The sequence below is a fragment of the Pantherophis guttatus genome, chromosome 13 (genome assembly GCF_059756535.1).
Source record: "Pantherophis guttatus breed Tessera chromosome 13, ASM5975653v1, whole genome shotgun sequence".
Taxonomy (NCBI): Eukaryota; Metazoa; Chordata; class Lepidosauria; order Squamata; family Colubridae; genus Pantherophis; species Pantherophis guttatus.
In genome coordinates this window covers 11,780,808-11,804,307 of record NC_142075.1, presented here as the reverse complement: position 1 = coordinate 11,804,307, position 23,500 = coordinate 11,780,808, and the positions used below count along the sequence as shown (strand labels likewise).

Sequence of the window (23,500 nt, the reverse complement as noted above, 5' to 3'; positions counted from 1 at the left end):
TCCACCCATTGCTTCTTGTCCTGCCCTCTGGTGCTTTGGAGAATAGCTTGACTCCCTCTTCTTTGGGGCAGCCCCTGAGATATTGGAACACTGCTATCATGTCACCCTTAGACCTTCTTTTCATTAAACTAGACTGAGATACTGGAACACTGCTATCATGTCTCCCCTAGTCCTTCTTTTCATCAAACTGGACATACCCAATTCCAGCAACCGTTCTTTATATGTTTTAGCCTCCAGTCCCCTAATCATCTTTGTTGCTCTAACTTGTCCACTGGCACCACTTTGTGTCTGATTCTTGGGCATCACTGGCTGAGCATCGATTGGATTCCAGTCTTCTCTCATACTTACCTGGCAGGGAGGTTCCTTGTTCGTGATTCAAATCTTCTGCCTCCCATTCTTCTGCTGGATGGCATGTTGGCTTCAATACCAGGAATTCCCATTATTGTAGCTGTCACTCAGGAATCAATCCTGGTGCTGGAAATAGTTGATTTCAGTATCAGTATCACTATTACCCTGATGAAACCCAGGTCTGTCAGTTTTTTGTCATCCATGATGATGATGCATTATCACCTGTGATACAATATCTGAGGAGCATTTTGACTTACCCGTGTTTCCCTGAAAATAAGACCCCATCTTATATTTTTTTGAACCCTGAAATAAGCACTTGGCCTTATTGCCATGCATTCAAAAGCCCGATTGGGCTTATTATCAGGGGATGTCTTATTTTGGGAGAAACAGGGTAGATATTCTTAAATTGCATAACACAAAAACTGTCTTTTCATCCTTGCTTGTGTTTCCCCCACTGGTTCCCAGGCTTCTGGGTTGTCCCAGTTTCCTCTGCCTGTGGTCTTGGGGTAACCACTCAACCGACTGTGACACAAGCTCTCATATAGGTTCCTAGGATCAGGAGATGGGTGTAGACGAGAAGGAACATATCTTCATTGAACATACATTGATTGATTCATATTTAAGATTATTACAGTGGTCACCTGGCAGGTGTCCATAATTCCTCTTTCTAATCTTAATCCTAATCCAGAACAGGACCTTTCTAGATCTTCTAGGCCAGGGGCGTCAAATTCGATTTCATTGATGGCCATATTAGGGTTGTGTTTGACCTTGGAGGGCTGAGGTGGGCATGGTCAGGGTGGGTGTGGCCTGTCGAAGCATGAATCAGCCTCGTTTCCCCCCCTGGGGAAACTGTAATTAATTAGAGGTGAATGGATCTTGTTTTCCATGGTGTATACTCTCAAAGAAAGAAAACCCGAAGTATATATTCTAAGAAACATTTTATTATAAAATTACAAACCTAGCTAACTACATCTTTACTGGCAGTTATCTCACAGATAACCTTTCTAGATCTTCTAGGCCAGGGGCGTCAAATTCGATTTCATTGATGGCCATATTAGGGTTGTGTTTGACCTTGGAGGGCTGAGGTGGGCATGGTCAGGGTGGGTGTGGCCTGTCAAAGCATGAATCAGCCTCGTTTCCCCCCCTGGGGAAACTGTAATTAATTAGAGGTGAATGGATCTTGTTTTCCATGGTGTATACTCTCAAAGAAAGAAAACCCGAAGTATATATTCTAAGAAACATTTTATTATAAAATTGCAAACCTAGCTAACTACATCTTTACTGGCAGTTATCTCACAGATGGACAAAGGAAGTTAGAAAAGAAAGAATGTAGACATGCGCAGTAGTCCAATGTCTCACAAGACCAGTCTTATCTCAGCTACAGATAAGTTCTCTGGTAAGCTACCGTAGGTCTTAGAATGGAAGCTCAGCTGGCAAACCCTTAACGCAGTGACATGGCCAGCTCAACATCACTTGTGTCAGGGGGCACCTGTGGTGGCCAAGTGCTAAGGCAGGACTTCCCTCAGACCCTTCCATCACTCTCATTATAATCTTCTTCCTTCCTTTTCTTCTTGTTCCTTCCCTCTTCATTCTCCTTCCTTCTTCCTTTCCCTCTTTCCTTCTTTTTGCTTCCGTGCAGCAAAGGAGGCCAATCCTTTGCTGTTTCCAGGGCGGCGCTGTGGGCCAGATCTAAGTACCTCGTGGGTTGCATCTGGCCCAGGGTTCTTGAGTTTGACTCCCCTATTCTAGGCTATTGGCATATGTTATTACATTGCAGGACTCTGAACTGATTCCCTGTTCAAGCTGTTTAAATACTGATGTTTGTGATTAGAGCTCTTTGGTTACAACGTTCCTTGATCCATTGACCCATATTTTCTCCCTACAATCCTATTTGTTCCTTATGTGCCCCTGGGCAGGATCTTCTCTCTGTTCCCCCATCCCCATTTCCAAGCTTCCTGACCTCAGGGATATTGTCCTGTGGCTGTGGGATCAACTCTCTCCACACGGTCACTTCTGTCAAATTCTGATGACCGTTATGTTATGTTATGTTATGTTATGTTATGTTATGTTATGTTATGTTATGTTATGTTTATTATATTTGTATACCGCCCTTCTCCTGAAGGACTCGGGGCGGTGAACAGCCAGCAGATAAAGTACAGAAAATACAAAATTTAAAACAATATTAAAATCCAATTAAATCAATTTGGCCCACAGTTAAAACACCCCTATATTAAAACCCATAATTTAACAATTTAAAAATTAAAACAATTTAAAAAGTTAGGTCAGGTCAGCCCGGCTTGATGAAACAGAAACGTCTTTAAGGCATGGCAGAAAGTGTGCAGATCCGGGATCCGCCGTATCTCCGGGGGCAACTCGTTCCAGAGGGTAGGTGCCCCCACAGAGAAGGCTCTCCCCCTGGGGGCCGCCAGCCGACATTGTTTGGCCGACGGCACCCTGAGGAGCCCCTCTCTGTGGGGCTATAAACTATATATATTTATTTCTTTATTTGACTAGTATATAAGAATGGGGCTGGTTGTTTTACTCTCCTCTAATTACGTTGGTAGTTTTTCAGGTTAATATTTGCTTTATATTAATCATGAATCTATGGGCACTCTGCGGTTTCATGGGTGTGTTCTTTTAAATAATTTATGACTGTTGAGTTTGATGTGCATTATAAATACTTAGCTTTATAAGGTTGGCTGTTACAAACTAGTTTTATTATGCTGAATTTTATAACTGTTGCATTTCCTTCTGATTTGTACCATGCCCCAGTAAGGTATGTCATATTAATAATAATAATAATAAGAAGAAGAAATAACTAGAGCACAAACGATGGTGATTTTTCTTTGACAGATAATCACTAACACTCCTACGTTTAGAAAGTGACTAAGAGACAGTGGAATATTTTCCAAATTGACCTGCTAAAAGAAGCCTTCAGACTCTTTAAAATGCTTCTTTAGGGTCATATGATAATTGCCGGAATATTTAATATTCCTTTCATTGATGAGCAGGAGTTGTTTTCGTACTACTGTGGATTGGATTAAAAAGATGCTAATTAGATCTAATTGTCTTTGAAGAAAGAGGGTTATGATGTGCTCTATCAGTCGAGTATTTTGTCCTTCGGGGATTTTTTTTATTTTTTGGGCTAATCTATAATTCCTTTTTTTTTTTTTAATTGAATGATACATCCTTATGTCTTTGCTACAGGGCATTCCAACCTTGTGGTGGATTATTAACACAGAAGCAAACAGGTACTACTGTATCTGCTTCTTCCCTGTAATTTGCACGAAGATTTTGAAACGCAACGATAATTTATTCTGATTCTGCTTGGTCAATAAACCTTTGCCAGTTGCTCATCCTTGCCCTGCTTTTAATTTTGGGAGGTTTCCAAGACACCTTTTGAATGGCCAAGCTGCTCTTACTAGAATATCTAATATATATATATATATATAGACAGAAAGGACAAATATTATGAACAGTGAAAAAAGACAAGTAAATCCTTGTATTCTTTCTTCTCCACAGATGTGGTATATTCTATTTTTATCTCTCCTCAAAGTCACTGATGATGAACATCCAAAGTTTTCAGAAATGATCCATTTGGGAGAGGAGAAATGGAGGACTATGTGCTCCTGTTAAGAGTATGGGTTTTCTATAGGATTATTGAAAATCTAGGCTTCGAAGATAAAAAGGAAAACAAGAGTGTAAAGTATTTCCTTCCCAATTGGCCAAGGATAGCAATAGGAGTTAGACTTATATACCACTTCATAGTGCTTTACAGCCCTCTCTAAGCGATTTACAGAGTCAGCCTCTTGTCTCCAACAATCTGGGTCCTCATTTTACCCACCTCGGAAGGATGGAAGGCTGAGTCAACCTTGAGCCGCTCAGAATCGAACTGCTGGTAATCGGCAGAGTTTAACAGATTATAATAGAGTTGGAAGGGACCTTATAGGTTATCTAGTCCAACCCCCCATCCAAACTGCGGACCCTACACCATTTCGGATAAATGGCAGTCCAATCTCTTCTTGAAAGCCTCCAGTGATGAAGCTCCCACAACCTCTGAAGGCAACTTCTGTTCCATGGGTTGATCGTTCTCACTGTCAGAAAATTTCTCCTTATTTCTAGGTTGAATCTCTCCTTGATCAGTTTCCATCCATTATTCCTTGTCTGGCCTTCGGGTGCCTTGGAAAATAGCTTTACCCCTTCCCCTCTGTGACAGCCCCTCAAATATTGGAAGACTGCTATCATGACTCCCCTGGTCCTTCTCTTCACTAGACTAGCCATGCCCAGTTCCTGCAACTGTTCTTTGTATGTTTAAACCTCCAGTTCCCTAATCATTTTGGTTGTTCTTCTCTGCACTCTTTCTAGAGTCTCAATAACTTGTTTATAGTGTGGTGATCAAAACTGGATGCAGTATTCTAGGTGTGGTCTTACTAAGGCTTGCTAAGGTCTTAGTAAGGCCTGCAATACTGCATTATAACCACTGCACCACCATGGATGCAAAACACCTGGCTATAATTGTTCTGGCAGCAGAGGGACAATTTGAAGATGCCAATTTTAGGAGTATGGTATTCAGCTCACGGTTTCTAGTGAAGGACCTTAACCCTAACCCGGAAAAGCAATTCTTTCAGAGTTTAGCTACACCAATTCGTTATTGTGCAGCTTGTAGCTTATATGAGGGAATTTTAAAAGTTCAAAACCAACGGCAGGGAGCCATTTCACAGTCAGTTAGTCACGCATGAAGGAGGGACTACATCACCGTTTCCATCCTAAGCCATCCCTCCCCATTCTATGGGCCATTCTATTTCACAATTGCAGTGTGAAATAGAATGGCCCAGAATATAAGATTTGAAGACAAGAGATAATATTGATTGCTAATAGATGTAGCGCTGGTCGGCAACTCTTTAAAGCAGCTGTGTCTTTTCCTGTGTCCTCCATAAGCTGGCACAGGCTTCAGTTCCAGGAAAAGATGCCTCTCATTTAAAGAGTTGCAATATCTATGGCTCTAAATCAGGGGTGGGCTTCAAAATTTTTAGCAAGGGGTTCTCTGCCCAGTTGCTGGGTGGGCGTGGCCATGGTGGGCGTGGCCTAGTCAGCCTCCTGCACCATGGGGGGATGGCTTTTTTGCCTTTGCCGGGCTCTGGAGGCTTTTCTTGAACCTCCGGGAGGGCGAAAATGGCCACCCCAGGCTCCAGAGGCCCTCTGGAGGCCGGAAACGGGCCCATTTTTGGCCTTCCTGAACTTCCGGTAGGCCCGTTTTTTGTCCTCCCCGAGCCTCCGTGCACGCCCTGTATTTACCTGCATCCAAAACGGGCCACGCAGGGACTCCTGGGAGGAGAGGGGCAGGGTGGGTGGGTCCAGCCAGGAGTGGGATTTGGGGGTTCTCCGAACTGCACAGAATCTTAGCTAGAGGTTCTCCTGAACTTCTACGAACCCCCAGCAGCCCACCCCTCCTCTAAATACTTTCTGCTCACTTAACCCATATATTAAACTGGCTCTGATTCCACGTTGTATCCTCTCCCTAAAAAAAAACCTTTTGCAGAAAAGTTTGTGCTTGCACAAAAAGGTTCTTTTGCGCACGGAAATACACCTGGAATTTATACCCAAAGCCTGTTTTGTTGGTTGTGTCTCTAACGCAAGTAGACAATGCCGTTTCACGGGCGCTGCATTAAGGGGATCTTAAAACTAATCCTGGATAAAAGCCCTTCTCAGTCTTGCAGCTGATCCCAGACGGTAAAAGTTCAAGTGCTCTTGTCAACTTTTTATTCCGTCTACTTTTGCAAAGCTCAAATACGCCTTCAATGATTCGGCGATTTGATCTTATTCAGCAGCAAAAACATTGGCCATTGACCGAGCCTCCTGTCCTTTGGAAGGAGAAAAAGAAACAAACATTTGTTAACTTTTCAGAGCGCTATCAGATTTTTAGAGAAAGGAAAAACGAGGTTCTGGGTGTGAAAATGAACGATTTCTGCACTAGAACAGGTGTTTAAATTATTCTTGAGCCAAGCGCGTGCCGTTAGTATTTATCTAAACACGCTGTCCAAAATTAGCATGGCAGCCTTCTGGACTTGGCTTTATTGTGATTTCATAATCAAGGAGTACCTTTCTAGTTTATTTTAGGAAGACGGATCACCCTTTTGACTGTTCCCATTTAATGTTATTGTGCGAATATGCAAATGACACTGGCGGAACCTTTACTTTCACTGACAAGTAATGCCACCTGGAATTCAAATGCCAGAGAAAATGCTGCACGGTTCTTGAGGATTCTTACCAATAAGGGGTATCGGGAGGGGGGAGAATGAAAAGATAAGTAAATTCCATGTCATCGAAATGAGCTGATGCTTTTACAGCTGAGACTCTCTTTCCAATTTATTCATGTCTTTATAGACATTTGCATTCCAAAAGGCTCCCAGAAATTTGCCAGTGTAATTAGTAAATTGACTGCCCTTTTGCTCGCGTCGAGCAGATGATCCTGTACAACCTGAATGTACAGTCTTGGGATGGGTGTGCAGTGAGCCCTTTTCAACGGTTCAGCAGCAGATTGAAGATGAGGCAAACCCAGCTTTTCTGCTGTCAACTTTGCCCCATTAAGAACAGGAACAAGAGACACGCATGCATGGGAGAAACTTCTCTCATCTCCAGTCTGGGCAAATGAGAAATAAAAATAGCAATAGCACTTAGACTTATGTACCACTTGATTGTGCTTTATAGCAATAGCACTTAGACTTATATCCCGCTTTACAGTGCTTTACAGCTCTCTCTAAGCAGCTTACAGAGTCAGCATCAGCATAGATAGATAGATAGATAGATAGATAGATAGATAGATAGATAGATAGATAGATAGATAGATAGAAAGAATACGTCAGCAGCAGCAAACATAGAAAAGCGACAGCTCCGACTTCGCAACACACCCATAGCTTCTAAACTAAACAAGAGCCTGAAGATGACAGGGTTGTGAGCCTGTCGAAACATTGCTAGAAAGAAAAACTTTTAAGGTACTGGTAGGATTTTAGCTAAGGTTTTAAAGGACCTTGCAGAGTAAGGATTTTTGGAAGATTTTAAGCTAGGATTTTAACCAGAATTTTAAACATTTTAACTAACTTATTTTAACATGCCGTGGGATAAATACGTTGCATAGATAGATAGATAGATAGATAGATAGATAGATAGATAGATAGATATAGGATGGATGGATGGATAGAGGTGATAGGTAGGTAGGTAGACAGATGAATGGAAGATAGATAGATAGATAGATAGATAGATAGATAGATAGATAGATAGATAGATAGATAGATAGATAGATAGATAGATAGATACTATAGATGGATGGGTGGATAGAGGATGGATGGATAGATAGATAGATAGATAGATAGATAGATAGATAGATAGATAGATAGATAGATAGATACTATGGATGGATGGATGGATGGATGGATGGATGGATGGATAGATAGATAGATAGATAGATAGATAGATAAATAGATAGATAGATAGATAGATAGATAGATAGATAGATAGATAGATAGATAGATAGATAGATAGATAGATAGATAGATAGATAGATACTGTAGATGGACGGACAGATGGGCGGCAGGCAGACAGACAGACAGACAGACAGATGATATGAGGTAGATATTAAGGAGGTATTGAGAGAGAAGGGATATTGATATAGATAGAAAAGAGAGATGAGATAGATATTGAGATATTGATGAGAGAGAGATTGATGGGATATTGATGAGATAGATATTAAGGAGATAGATACTGAAGAGAGAGAGAGATTGATGAGATAGATATTGATAAGATAGCAACTGCCCTTAGACTTATATACCACTTCACAGTGCTTTACAGCCCTCTCTAAGTGGCTTCAGAGTCTCAGCATGTTGCCCCCTAACAATCTGGCTCCTCATTTTACCCACCTCAGAAGGATGGAAGGTTGAGTTAACCTTGAGCCTGATGAAATTTGAACTGCCAAATTGCTGGCAGTCGGCAGTCAGCAGAAGTAGCCTGCAGTACTGTACTCTAACCACTGCGCCACCACGGCTAATAAATTGCTTGATGGACTACAGAAGTCCTTTCTATTCTGTGCTTTATGTATTTGTCTGAGTATATGCAAAAAAATATCTGAGCAGTTGCTAGGAGGAAGAGCTGCCAACCCGCCAAGCCCCCATTCCCTTGCAATGCCTTCTGCATTGCAAATTTCCAAAGAGGGGAGGAGAATGAAATAAGAGGTCCTGCAAAGGGAGATACAGATTACATGCAAACTCATCATCGTGGAGCACTTTAAAGAAAACCTGAAGTTAAAATTCAAATACACAACAGCTGAATCAGAAATAAATCCATTTGTCTCTGCAATGTAGCAACTCCAAGACTTGCCATCTGTAAAGAGAGTTCCAGTTTTGGAAAGGCTAGGCTAGAGTGTGATTTCAGCTAATATTTGCCTGGGTAATTTTTATTCTCTTTTCACAACTTGTACATCTCTTGGCCTCTGTCATATCATTTAGACAGGATTATAAATAGCCTCGCAATCAGCATCCAATTAACCACATGAGGGTTTGTGCACATTTGGGGGGACATGATTGATTTCCAAAGGAAATAAATGCACTGAAAGGTTGATAAAAACGCCATAAAAATGGAGAGGAAAAGCACCTTTTCTCTACAAATTGTGGGCATAGCACACAGTATGAATAGCACAGGTGGTATCTCTGCGGGTGGAGTAGGTGACTTATAGCCCTCCAGAGATTGATGCGACTCCCATCATTTCTCACTGTTGCCCACGGTGCTATGTATGACCCATGGAAAATAAGATGGCTTAAAATCTGGAAAACCAGTATATGAATAAAGGTAAAGGTTCCCCCTCGTACCTGCGTGCTAGTCATTCCTGACTCTATGGGGTGGTGCTCATCGTTTCAAAGCCAAAGAGCCAGTGCTCTCTGAAGACGTCTCCGTCAGAGGTGAGTTGCAGCAAGTTCTGACCAGTTCTGGAGAACCGGTAGCGGAAATTTTGAGTAGTTCGGAGAATATTCTGACTGGCCCCGCCCCCATCTATTCTCTGCCTCCCAAGTCCCAGCTGATCGGGAGGAAATGGGGATTTTGCAGTAACCTTCCCCTGGAGTGGGGTGGGAATGGAAATTTTACAGTAACCTTTCCCTGCCATGCCCACAAGCCACGCCCATCAAATCATGCCACGCCCACCAAGCCACACCCACAGAACTGGTAATAAAAAAATTTGAAACCCACCACTGGTCTCCGTGGTCATGTGGCTGGCATGACTCAACGCCAAAGGCGCATGGAACGCTGTTAGCTTCTCACCAAAGGTGGTCCCTATTTTTCTACTTGCATTTTTTACGTTCTTTTGAACTGTTAGGTTGGCAGAAGCTGGGACAAGTAACGGGAGCTCACCCCGTTACACGGCACTAGGGATTTGAACCGCTGAACTGCCAACCTTTTGATTGACAAGCTCAGCATCTTTGCCACTGAGCCATTGCGTCCTATATGAATGATAGCATATAAATATTTTAGATGGCTAAATCCATGGTGGATTTATTGGTGGAGGACCACAGAATTGGAAAATTACTTCAAAAACATGTCTGGAGATGAATCAAATATATTATTTGTTGTAACAAAAATCAACTAATGGGGTCCTTGGTGCTCTCTGACTTGGTGATTTTCTTCCAGATATTTCATTACCCAAGTACTGTACATAACATCATCACTGGGCACTGATGGTGATACCTAATTTGGTAATGAAACGTCCTTCAAGAAAACCACTAAGCTCAGAGAGCACCAAGGATCCCAAAATTCAATTCTGAGCTACAAATATTCTATCAGAAACCAGCTACTTTTTGGAGACTGTCTTGAGGCACCAATCAAAAGTTGGATGTAAAAACTGAGGACAAAGATGTGAACTCCTGGAATAAGTCATTAAAAATACTACAGGGAATTCTTTATCACCAGGAAAAAAACACTGATAGATCATGATGTATCAGGTGGTTCTTCTGCATTTATGTAGAGTTGGGGTCCCCAACCCTTGGGCCGCGGCCCATTACCAGGCCATGGTGTATTCGGACCGGCGTCCCTGTGTGTGTATAAGTTGGGGCCGGCGTGCCTGTGTGTGTAGAAGTTGATCTATGTGTGTACATGTGTGCACTGACTTGCCACTTGTGTGGCCTGTACACTGTACACCTGTGGCTTGTGTGTACAATGAAATTGAACGAGCCTCCCTTGGTGCAGGCCCCCCCCCAACCTCCCGAAACACAAAATACAGAAGTCTGACAGCCCCACGGATAAAATAAAAGCTATTTTTCAGCCTGTTCGTTCGGCTGGCTATGCTTCTATATCTCTTGCTCGATGAGTTTTAAAACGTGTCCTTACTTTTCTAAGCCCCTCATCATAAACCATCTTTTATGAAAGCCAAGCTGTTTGAGGAAAAACAGCCCAAGCAAAAGTTTTTTTTTTTTTTTAAAAAAATATCTTTAAGGTTCTGAGGCTAAAGATGTTTGATGATCTTCTGAACAATTACTCAGGAATCCGTTGAGCCCACATTAAACATCTGGTGATATTCCGAGCAGTTGCTAAACATGCATCATTTGAAAAGGTCACGGTTGACAATTCTCCCACCCCTCTTCTTAGAATTCCTATTTATTGCTATCAAAAATGTGAGGCTGAACTATATATATCTAAGACTCTTATTTTCTGATATTCTGTGTTCCTTCGTGGATTTTGCTTACCTTGGAGTTTAATCCCAGATTTCATGGTGGTTTTCTCTGATGCTGGAAAGGAAAAGGGGAAAAAACAACAAAACAAGCCACCAATTTCCTTTTCTCCACTTGTGCGGTGAAGATCACATCATTTCCAAGTTTTATGATAATCCCGGTAGGTTTATAATGGATAAACAATATTTAGCCTCCCCGTTTTCGATGTGCGGGAGATTTATAATTTATTTTGTTGAGTGTGCGAACAGGAGTCTCCAGCTGCAGAGCAGCTGTTGTAGCAAAGCTGCACAGCAAGAGCTAGCAGTATTATTTTGACTTGGATCAAAAGGGATGGAAATTATTTGAACAGTTAGGGAAAATGGTTGTGTTTTTGGGTATTTTGTGTGGTTTTTTTTTTTTTTTTTGGTTTGTTTTGTAGCGTTGATTTGATTTGTCACTGTTGTTTGGTTTCAGGCAGGCTAATAACTCAAACTTCTTGTTTCTGAAATGTGTTGAGCATTAGAAAATAAGACCTATATAAGAGGAAGAAAGCTAGGTGATTAAGGCACCAGGCTAGAAACCAGGAGGCTGGGAATTCTAGTCCTACCGAAGGCACGAAACCAACTGGGCGACTTTTGGGAAATGTCTCTCTCAGCCCTAGGAAGAACTAGACAAGGGCAAACCATTCCTGAAAATTTTCCCAAAAAGCTGTAGGGACACATGCAGGCAATGGAACGAGCTCCCCCCGGAGATACGGAGGATCCCGGATCTGTGCACCTTCCATCGTGCGCTTAAGACTTTCCTATTCCATCAAGCTGGCCTGGCCTAAATCTTCTCCCCTTTTTAAATGAAAAATTTTAAATGTAAATTTTAATTTGTTTTAAATGATGGGGTATTTTAAATTCAGCCAAATTTTTTAATTCATTTTAAATTTTTGTATTTATGTGTTTTATCTCGTGGCTGTTCACCGCCCTGAGTCCTTCGGGAGAAGGGCGGTATAGAAATTTAATAAAATAAATAAAATAAATGGTCAGAAGTCAATGCTGACTCAATACCAAAAGGAAGGGAAGTTCCGTGTTTCCCCGAAAATAACATCCCCCCCCAAAATAAGACCTCCCCCAAAATAAGACCCCTTGAAAATAAGCCCTCCTCTGAAAATAAACCCTCCCCTGAAAATAAGCCCTCCTCCCAAAATAAGTCATCCCCGAAAATATGTAAACGCATGTGGAACAGGTCCCTGCCATTTCCTCTGGTTAGGGTTAGGGCAGGGGTCAGCAACCTGCGGCTCCGGAGTCACATGCAGCTCTTTGGGCCCTCTGCTATGGCTCCCTGTTGGGTGATCCCACCACTGGCTGGCCCCACCCCTCCCAGTCACTCCTTGCCTGGCCTGAGAAGGTAAGGGTGATGGCGGGGGATGGAGAAGTGACCGGGGCAGAGACAGAGAGATACAGAGAGAGGGTGAGAAAGACATAGAGACATACAGAGAGAGAGGGAGAGGGAGGGAGGGAGGGAGGGGAGAGAGATATATATCAAGAGGGTTTTGTGGCTTCCGGTGTTTTTTAAGAACTGGTTCTCTGCCCTAATGACCGGCTGGGTAGGCGTGGCTGGGGTGTGTGTGTCACGTGACTGGTAGAAGTCAGTGACATCGAGTTGGCCATGCCCACCCAGCTTTTGTGGCTCCCGATGTTTTCTTTTCTGTGGGAAACAGGTCCAAATGGCTCTTTGAGGGCTTAAGGTTGCAGACCCCTGGGTTAGGGAGATAAAGCTGGAAATCAGGTAAGACGGCAAGAGGATCCCCGTCTTGCTCCATGCGCCCCAAAATAATAACTCCCCGAAAATAAGGCCAAGCGCTTATTTCGGGGTTCAAAAAAATATAAGACAGGGTCTTATTTTCGGGAAAACGTGGTAAGAAAAAGGCAGAAGAAGGGAAAGCATCGCTTAGAAAAAACGATAATAATGTTCATAGGTTCACCCAAAGATGCTTTTTCCAAAAGGCAACTGGACTTTTATTATTATTATTTTTCTTTGAAAAGGTTTCGCTTCTTCTCATTCAAGAAGCTTCTTTAGAACTTCAGAAGTGAAACGTTTTCAAAGGGGGGGGGGGAACCCAAGAATGTCCAGTTGGACTTTTGGAAAAAACACCTTTGAGACAACAGTGATGACCTGGAAGATTGATGACCTCTATAGACATTCACAGGTTCAAAATTGCTTTTCATGAGTAGAACAATCTTGCTGTTAGAAGGTATTCTTTGGAGGGGCAGTTGGGCGCTTGGTTCGTGCAACACATTGGATTTGAAAAGAAGAAAAGATGCTTGGAAGCACACATGTGCATTCCTATATCATCTGTTGCTAGTTCTTTATACCTGCTGCATCTTTTCCCAGCTGCTGTGTGATTGTGGGAAAATATGTGTTTGGTTTTAAGGGGTTGCCAACTGATGCCATAAGTTGCCTTCCTACCACCCACAGGTCCTGGCGTATTCTGTAGCATGGTTTCCCTTTTGAATCTAAAAGGCTGCACAATCCTCTTAAGACCTTGGTTTGTTACTTTACTATCTTCAAGGTGACTTCCATTGAGTACTAAGTAGAAAAGCAGAGCTGTGAACTGCAGGAAAAGAATGGGATTTTAACAGATTAACAGAGTTGGAAGGGACCTTATAGGTCATCTAGTCCAACCCCCCGCTCAGCAGGAGACTCTGCACCGTTTCTGACAAATGGCAGTCCAATCTCTTTTTGAAAGTCTCAAGTGATGAAGCTCCGACAACTTCCGAAGGCAACTTCTGTTCCATGGGTTGATTGTTCTCACCGTCAGAAAGTTCCTCCTTATTTCTAGGTTGAATCTCTCCTTGTTCAGTTTCCATCCATTATTTCTTGTCTGGCCTTCAGGTGCTTTGGAAAATAGTTTGACCCCCCTCCTCTCTGTGGCAGCCCCTCAAATATTGGAAGACTGCTATCATGTCTCCCCTGGTCCTTCTCTTCACTAGACTAGCCATGCCCAGTTCCTATAACCGTTCTTCATATGTTTTAGTCTCTAGTCCCCTAATCTCCCTGGTTGCTCTTCTCTGCACCCTTTTAAGAGTCAACATCTTTTTTATAATGTGGTGACCAAAACTGGATACAGTACTCTAGATGTGGTCTTATTAAGGCTTTATAGAGTGGTATTAGTATTTATTTATTTATTTATTAGTTTAATTTATATGCCGCCTTTCTCCGGAGACTCAAGGCGGCTTACAATACATTTTAAAAAAACCTTTATAAAAACATTTAAAAATTAAAATATTAAAACCCATTCATACCATTTATGGCCGGATCTCACAAGATCGCAATAGTACCTCACTTGATCGTGATTATATCCCTCCGTTAATGCAATTTAGGATTGCATTGGCTTTTTTGGCTGCCGCTGCACACTGCTAGCTTATATTTAGCTGGTTGTCCACTAAGACTCCAAGATTCCTCTCACAGTCACTGCTATTAAGCCTGATTTCACCCAGTTTATCAAATAAGGAGGAGTTTTATGAGGACAAGAAGCTTGTCTGGGATGGCCCCTTGTTTCTAGAATCCTTTATCTTAAGAATCTCACAAGATGTTTTTCTCTGTCTCATTTTAAAGACCAAGAGCTACTGTCGATAACTCTGGGGAGATTGCTTTTACTGATGAATGAGATTCACTTTGATCTTTTAATGTCCCTGTTTGTTGTGGTTCAATTACCTTAACCGAGAGCTATTGATGAGCCAAAAGTCAAAACTGAGCTGTCAAATACCCTGTTCTAAGGAAGTAGCTCTTTAGCTCTTAGCTCCTGACCTAAGTTTTTCCCCTTCTTAAATGGAAATTTTAAATTTGGTTTTAAATTATTGGGGTTTTAAATTCAGCCAAATTATTTAATTCGTTTTATTCTATTTTAAATTTTGTATTTATATGTTTTATTCTATGGCTGTTCACCGCCCTGAGTCCTTCGGGAGTAGGGCGGTATACAAATTCAATAAAATAAAAATAAAATAAAAATAAATAAAAGAGAAAGCAAAAAAGGGACCAATGCAACTATTTTATCGTTCTCTAGGTAAAGTGGATACAGCAGCAAGAGGTGAAAGCGAGAGTTAAAAGGCGAGTTCGTCGGAACCACCGTTTCGTTTCGTTCAATGACCCATCTTGGCCTGAAATGTGGTACATGGTAACTATACATTTTGTGTGTGTGTGCGTGTGTGAAAAGAGCAGCTATTGCCATAGGAAGCTTAAGATGCCCTAATCGTGGAATGACATCACAAGGAAGTCATTATTTGAACACTACTTGAAAAAAAAATATTTTTACTTTATTTATTTAGCATTGCTTTGTTTTATTGTGTTCTCCTTTGTTTGCTTCTTATATGTATACATTTCAATTGTCTTTATAGTGGGTTTATTGGCTCTTATTGCATTTGAGCTTGCTTGAATGGGTTGTTTTAGTGTTGCAGTTAGTTTTGTGATCATCGACAACAAAATAATAGGTCCTTGGAAGGACTCGGTAGGTGGATAAAAATGCTAAATCCAGCCGAAGCATCTAGTTGACTGGATAAGCAACCATCATAATGGTGTATGTGCCCAAGTACATGCAGATTTGCAATAAAATTAATTGTTGGGTAAGAGAGGCTGAGATCTCTCTTTGGTATGATGACCTGCAAGTTTTACCTACAATGATTTCAGCTTGCAGGTGAATCATGCTATCTTTGTGGGATCCTACCCTGTTTTCCCCAAAATAAGATATCCCCTGATAATAAGCCCAATTGGGCTTTTGAGCGCATGGCAATAAGGCCAAGTCAGAGGTGGGTTTCAGCAGGTTCTGACCAGTTCTGGAGAACCAGAAAGCGGAAAGTTTGAGTAGTTCAGAGAACCAGTAGTAAAAATTCTGACTGGCCCCGCCCCCATCTATTCTCTGCCTCCCAAGTCCCAGCTGATTGGGAGGAAATGGGGATTTTGCAGTAACCTTCCCCTGGATTGAGGAGGGAATGGAGATTTTATAGTATCCTTCCCCTGCCACGGCCACCAAGACACACCCATCAAGCCATGCCATGCCCACCAAGCCACACCCACAGAACTGGTAGTAAAAAAATTTGAAACCCACCACTGGGCCAAGGGCTTATTTCAGGGTTCAAAAAAATATAAGACAGGGTCTTATTTTCGGAGAAACACGGTAGAAGAAGCAGGCCAAAAGAAGCAAGTTCTACAACTGAGGGTTTCGTTCTCTATATTTATTAAGAGTTTTCATATAATAAGAGATGAATTTAAAAAAGGAAAGGAAAGGAAAGGAAAGGAAAGGAAAGGGAGGGAGGGAGGGAGGGAGGGAGGGAGGGAGGGAGGGAGAGAGAGAGAGAGAGAGAGAGAGAGAGAGAGAGAGAGAGAGAGAGAGAGAGAGAGAGAGAAAGAAAGATAATGTTAAAAAATATATGAAATATATGAATATAGAACCGTGGTGGCGCAGTGGTTAGAGTGCAGTACTGCAGGCTACTTCTGCTGATCACTGGCTGCCAGCAGTTTGGCAGATCAAATCTCACCAGGCTCAAGGTTGACTCAGCCTTCCAATCTTCCAAGGTGGGTAAAATGTGGAGCCAGATTGTTGGGGGCAAAAGGCTGACTCTGTAAACCGCTTAGAGAGGGCTGTGAAGCGATATACAAGTCTATTGCTATTGCTATTGCTAATGACTTCCCACCTTCTAGCCACTTTCATGAGACCTGTCTCTAGCCTCTGAGTGGTATTAAGACATATTTTGGGGTTTGAATGGCTGATCTTAGAAATTCGAATTCTACAAATTCTAATGATCCAAAATTGGAGAAGAGGCCCAGCTGGGCACCATAAAGAAACTGTGCTATGGGCTTGGCTTCAAATAATTTGATGTCTGCAGGTATATAGGGGTAACTTCAAGTACCATAGACCAGTGGTTCTCAACCTGTGGTCCACAGACCACTGGGGGATTGTGATATCATCACAGGGAGTCCACGAAGGCTTGACATAGGCTGGTGCTTTAACTCTTGAGTTAAGTCTTGGTGGTCCGTGGCCATGCTCCGTGGCCACAAAAGGTATTTACAGGGAGTCTGTGGTAAAGAAAAGATCGAGAACCACTTCCATGTACAATATCAATCTGCCACAAATATTTTCTAACTAATTATCTGAGCCGCGGTGGCGCAGTGGTTAGAGTGCAGTACTGCAGGCTACTTCTGCTGATCACCGGCTGCCAGCAGTTTGGCAGATCGAATCTCACCAGGCTCGAGGTTGACTCAGCCTTCCATCCTTCCGAGGTGGGTAAAATGAGGACTCAGATTGTTGGGGGCAAGAGGCTGACTCTGTAAACCGCTTAGAGAGGGCTGTAAAGCACTATGAAGCGGTATATAAGTCTAAGTCAGGGGTCAGCAACCTTAAACACTCAAAGAGCCATTTGGACCCGTTTCACACAGAAAAGAAAACACAAAAGCCACAAAACCCTTTGAACATCTAAAATGAAGATAACACTGCATACATCACTTTTTACCTTTATGCTATGCATAAAAAAAACCAATTGTGGGCTGCATTTATCAAATCAATGACCTGCTACAGAAAAAACACATTTTGATTTCTGCATGCAACAAAAACATTTTGAACTCCGAAAAAAAAAGATGGGCCGAAAAGCTCAATAAATCACGTGCCAGCGGGTGTCACTCATTGGCAATTGTGACCCATATTTTGAGTGACAGGGAACCACAGCAGAGGGGTGAAAGAGCCACATGCGGCTCCAGAGCCACAGGTTGCTGACCCCTGATCTAAGTGCTATTGTTATCTATAAGTCCCAATAAAAAAGAGATAGTTTCATTCTCTTTGATTTCCACCCACCCCTAAACAGGAAGAGAACTTGGAGAAGCAACACACACACAGGCAGACATACAAGAGCAGACATTCATTCGTTTTTTTGTTTTTTTGGTGTGTGTGCGAGTCCCACGCTGTGCAGGACATTTGCTGGTGTGAAAACCACATTGGAAACGGTCAGGGTGTTCCCGAAAGTCTTAAAATAACAGCAAAACAGGTTCTTAGTGATTTGCTTGGTGGATTAGCTGAAGCTGAGCTGCTGTACTTTGGAGCAGGTGGCCACACCTGCACCCTCTTCAAGGGAAGTTTCACATCGAATGCTTTACAGTAGCTAACCTTGCCAGCTGCCACAAAAGGGCAATAACTCCTGCCAAGTTGTTTCTGTCTGGTTCGGGTTGCCAGCTATACGGCATCAGGTTAAATCCAGAAGAAAGGACCTGAGTCTGAAGCGAAAAAGTTCAATCTTAGAAATAAAATGCACTGTGCTTATTTCAGCTACCAGTGTCTGATATCCAGCCAGCATCTGAACTAATGCAGTAATTCTTTCATAACCAAGAGAATGGCTATTTCATATTTAAAGGATCAATTAGGAAGGCTTAACGTCTGCAGGTAGTCCTCGACCTTACGACCACAATGGAGCCCCAAATTTATGTGGCTAAGTGAGAAATCTGTCATAAGTGTGAAAAATGTCTGGAACCCGCACTATATATCGGACATTAATACAATTGAGAGAGTCCAGAGATATTTCACCAGACGAGTCCTCCACTCCTCTGCTCGCAACAGAATACCTTATGCCACCAGGCTTGAAATTTTGGGCTTAGGCAACTTAGAACTATGCCGCCTTCGGTCTGACCTAAGCGTAGTACATAAAATTATCCGCTACAATGTGCTACCTGTCAATGACTACTTCAGCTTCAAAAGCAATAATACACGAGCACACAATAGATCCAAACTCAAGGTAAACCACTCCAAACTTGATTGCAGAAAATAGGACTTCAGCAACAGAGTGGTCAGTGCCTGGAATGCACTACCTGACTCTGTGATTCCATCCCCAAACCCCCCAAACTTTAACCTTAGACTGTCTACTGTTGACCTCACCCCATTCCTAAGAGGTCTGTAAGGGGCATGCATAAGTGCACCAGCGTGCCTACCATCCCTGTCCTACTGTCCCCATTTATTCGTATCCATCTCATGTATTCATAATCATGTTTATACTTATATCTGTTATCTTATACATGCTTGTCAAAATAAAATAAATAAACTAAACACAATTGCTGGTCCTTCCATTTTCAAACTCAGAGTAGCTACCGGAAGGCCGTCTTTTTGACTTGAGTGTGACAGGTACGGGAAGGGGAGCAACAGCGTACTCACTGCTGTCTTTGTTCTCAGCATTGTGAAGACAACAACAGCGAATGCAGGTCCGAAATGAATGTTCTGGGAGCTTGGCAAAGAGGATACACCGGCAAAGGTGTCGTAGTGACTATCCTTGATGACGGCATAGAGAGGAATCACCCTGATCTTGTAGAGAACTACGTAAGTAAAGGTGGGAACGGTTTGGCACACATCTTTGGTTGTTGCCTACTTGTACAATACAAGAGAAAGAAGCAGGGAAGATTGCTACACAATAGAACAGAACAGAACAGAACAACAGAACAGAACAGAACAGAACAGAACAGAACAGAACAGAACAGAACAGAACAGAACAGAACAGAACAGAACAGAATAGAATAGAATAACAGAGTTGGAAGGGACCTTGGAAGTCTTCTACTCCAACCCCCTGCTTAGGCAGGAAACCCTATAGCATTTCAGACAAATGGTCATCCAATCTCTTCTTGAAAACTTCCAGTGTTGGAGCATTCGTCACTTCTGCAGGCAAGTTGTTTCACTGGTTAATTGTTCTAACTATCAGGAAATTTCTCCTTAGTTCTAAGTTGCTTCTCTCCTTGATTAGTTTTCACCCATTGCTTCTTGTCCTGCCCTCAAGTGCTTTGGAGAATAGCTTGACTCCCTCTTCTTTGTGGCAGCCCTTGAGATATTGGAAGACTGCTATCATGTCTCCCCTAGTCCTTCTTTTTATCAGACTAGACATACCCAATTCCAGCAACCGTTCTTCATATGTTTTTGCCTCCAGTCCCCTAATCATCTTTGTTGCTCTTCTCTGCACTCTTTCTAGAGTCTCCACATCTTTTTAACATCGTGGTGACCAAAACTGGATGCTGTATTCCAAGTGTGGCCTTACCAAGGCATTATAAAGTGGTATTAACACTTCATGTGATCTTGATTCTGTGATGCCAGCTGACTTTGCAATATTTCAGCAGAAAAATAATCAAGGCAGTTATTCTGGTAGCGAATGAAGATAAATATACGTGTCCTAGGATAATGTCACAGGATCCAATCTTGAATCGTTTACTGGGACCAAAGGTTTATTCTACCAAGCTGTTGGGCTCATACTGTAGCCCATCATCAGGGATTTTCTCTGTCTCCAGAATATTCTGGTAGTCTCCAAAACAGTCGGGGAAATGGAGTAGGGTCTCACCCAGGACCCTGCAAAGGGTTCATAGTTTTCTTCTATCACCTAGTCTGCAACTGTGTTCCCATAACAAGGGGGTGTTAGAACAATTGCTTTAAGGGTACCCACTGTATTTTTCAGACTATAACACGTACCAGAGTATAAGACACACCTTAGTTTTGGGGGAGGAAAATAAGAAAAAAAAATCTGCCTACCAGCATCTGTCTGGCTAGCGTCTTTAGCAAACAGCCTGGAACAGGTATATTAGCCTGATTCAGCACGAGCAGCTGATTGGCGGGTGGATTGGGCTCCCGGAATACCCCCAATCAGCTGTTCCTAGAAGTGAACTTTAGCAACAGGTTCACTGGTTGTGAGCGTGCACATGCTTCAAAAGCTCCTTTTGAGAGGCTGCGTTTTAGGCCTCCGCACGCCCAGCTTTTGGCCTCTGTGTGTCGCGTTTTTGGGTGGCGATCGGTGGCGATGTGCTTTGGCAATCACCGCAGCCTTGAACGGGGATTTCGGAGGCTGAAAACACAGCCTCTCAAACGGAGCTTTTGGAGGCAAGCTGAGGCAAAAACGCAATCCAAGGAGGGGGCGATGTTCTGTGGCAATGGCTGCAGCCTGGAGCAGGTATAAAATGTGGCACGTGGAGGCCGAAGGGTGAGGACTGGCGAGTAGGCGGGGCTACATTCAGTGTATAAGATGCACCCAAATTTTCACCCTCTTTTAGGGGGGAAAAAGTGAGTCTTATACTCCGAAAAATACGGTAAGTTTGAAGTTTTGCCCTCTTTTCCTGAACTTGGACAGCTGCGAGTCTTGGAAAAGGCGCCATTATTTTAAGGAGCTGATGACCAGCGGAGAGAGAATGTCCACGCCATCCCCAAAGGACTTAGCCTGCTTTCGATTCCAGCAACTACACACACCTCTTGTGTTGTTCTTCCAGCTTGGATATTCGAGAGTGGTGAACTTCTCTGAGAAGTTCTTTCAGCTCAAGAAATCCGTTTTCTTTTTGCAGACTGCTTTGAACCAGTAAATAAGCAAGCCAGAGAACGACTCGTCCTGTTGAATGCAGCGAAGTTTACTTTTAAATAAACCAGTTGTAGGCTTGTTGGTCTGAACAGATCTCAATGCAGAGTTGGGGATCCTGTAAAAAAAAAAAAAAAACCTTCTGAGATCTCTGGAAGAAGAACAAGGTTAGAAGCAGAGTGAAAAGGAGGTTTTACAGAATACAGAATAACTGAGTTGGAAGGGAGCTTGGAGGTCTTTTAGTCCAACTCCCGGCTCAGGCAGGAGACCATTTCAGACAAATGGCTATCCAATCTCTTAAAAAAACCCTCTAGTGATGGAGCACCCACAGCTTCTGAAGGCAAGCTGTTCCATTGGTTAATTGTTTTCGCTGTTAGGCCGTTTCTCCTCAGTCTAGGTTGGATCTCATTCAATAAGCTTCCACCCATTGCTCATTGTGTCTTGTTTTTGATTTATTTTTTAGTTGTGCTTTAGGTTATTTTTTTTTCCCTCCCTCAGGACCCCCACGCAAGCTATGATGTCAATGGAAATGATGAAGACCCAACTCCGCGCTATGATCCAAGCAATGAAAATAAGTGTGTTCCATTTTTTTTCCCTATCTCTCTCCCTCTCCTACCACTCCCCGTTAAGAATGGAATTGGGCTGCCTTTTACTAAGTGCCTCTGTTTTTGTAGTTACCATATTTTTCAGAGTATAAGACGCACCGGACTATAAGACGCACCTATCTTTTTTGGTGAGGAAAACAAGAAAAAGAAATCTGCCTCTGCCTCCCAGCAATTTTGCCTCATTGCAGCAAACAGCAAATAGCCTGCTTTACTTCCATTTTTGTTTTCAGCATAGCTTGATTAGCACAAGAAAAAAAAATCTGCTCCCAGCAATTTACCTCCTTGAAGTAAGCAGCAGAGGCCTGCGCAGCAATAGGCAATGGCAATCCCTGCAGCCTGAAATAGCTGAGAGTCGGGAGGCCAATCCAATGGACAACCAGCTTGTGCTAATTAGGCTGTGCTGAAGCTGAAATGGGCTGTTTCTTCTTGCTGCAAGGAGGTAAATTGCTGGGAGGCAGAGGCCAAAGGGTGAGGGGCAGTGGGTTGGAGGGGCTACATTTGGTGTATAAGATGCACCCAAATTTTCACCCCCTTTTAGGGGGGGGAAGGTGCGTCTTATACTCCGAAAAATATGGTAGCTATTTGCCTATCAGCCTGAAAAGCAGCTGGCTACTATGCCCCTACTATGCTTCCTGCCGAAATAACCCACCTTCAAAAGCCTCATTCCAAGGGAGAGTTTTACGCGTAAAAGGAAAATTCCAAATTTGGCTAAAGGGTGAGTCGGTGGGAGAATGCAAAGCAGATGATCTTACATCTGTTTTGCATGGCGCAGCCATGTGGCCCCGTGTGGCTTGCCAAGCTGAAAGTTTTAGCTAATGTGAGATTTTTACAAGGACCTGGGGGAGGGGGGGAATGGAGAAAGGGGCAAGTCAATTGGTTTCAGGTTGCTGTTATATTATATATTTTAAGCAAGGCTCATTAGTTTTTAACAGCTGTGAATTGAGCAAGAGAATTCTTCCTTCTCATTGATTGCAGCTCTTGTATGTTGAACTGTTGTATTAAAGTTCTCATACTCCGTTACCAAAAAAGGTGATGACCCCTATTCTTAGGTTTGGGTCTACAGTAATTAGGGAATCCGTTCAGGTATAACCGAGCATTAAATAATGATAGTTGTGCTGTCTAGGGACACAATGCTGTACCTAGGCTTCCTGAGTCAGTAAAACACCCGCGTAGTCCCAAAAACCTCTTTTATTGCAACAGCTCTGAATTCTGTCCATTCACAGATGAGTCCCAAATAGTTGTAAAGAGCCCTTCTGGATAAGGCTGATAATCACCCACCTTTATCTCCCTTGACACGCTGCCAAAGACCTAATTGGCAAAGCCACACGGAGTCCAGAATCAAACAGAGCTTCAGACTTTAAACTGAACAGAATTAACAACGTTGTTTCCCGCAAAGGCCCACGTGCCTTTGCTCCTCCTTTAAGTCTTATGGGAGGGGGCAATCATCTCCAAGCCCTATGTCAGTGCCTCAGCACTGGCATAGAGAGGAGAGATAAGCTCTGAACTTTTGCCTGCTAAA

At 42.7% G+C, this 23,500-nt stretch overlaps 1 protein-coding gene across 2 annotated transcripts in view; it reads left to right on the top strand.

Moving 5' to 3' along the window:
* The window catches only part of PCSK6 (proprotein convertase subtilisin/kexin type 6), a 128,017-nt gene that overhangs the window by 27,545 nt on the left and 76,972 nt on the right, over positions 1-23,500 (top strand). Inside the window, exons 3-5 of one of the 2 annotated variants that reach the window (XM_034424697.2) lie at positions 15,091-15,201; positions 19,231-19,374; positions 21,875-21,951. In XM_034424697.2, the coding sequence (XP_034280588.2) occupies positions 15,091-15,201; positions 19,231-19,374; positions 21,875-21,951 (332 nt within the window). The remainder of the gene's footprint in view (positions 1-15,090; positions 15,202-19,230; positions 19,375-21,874; positions 21,952-23,500) is intronic. The other variant, XM_087877926.1, reaches the window with a different exon arrangement.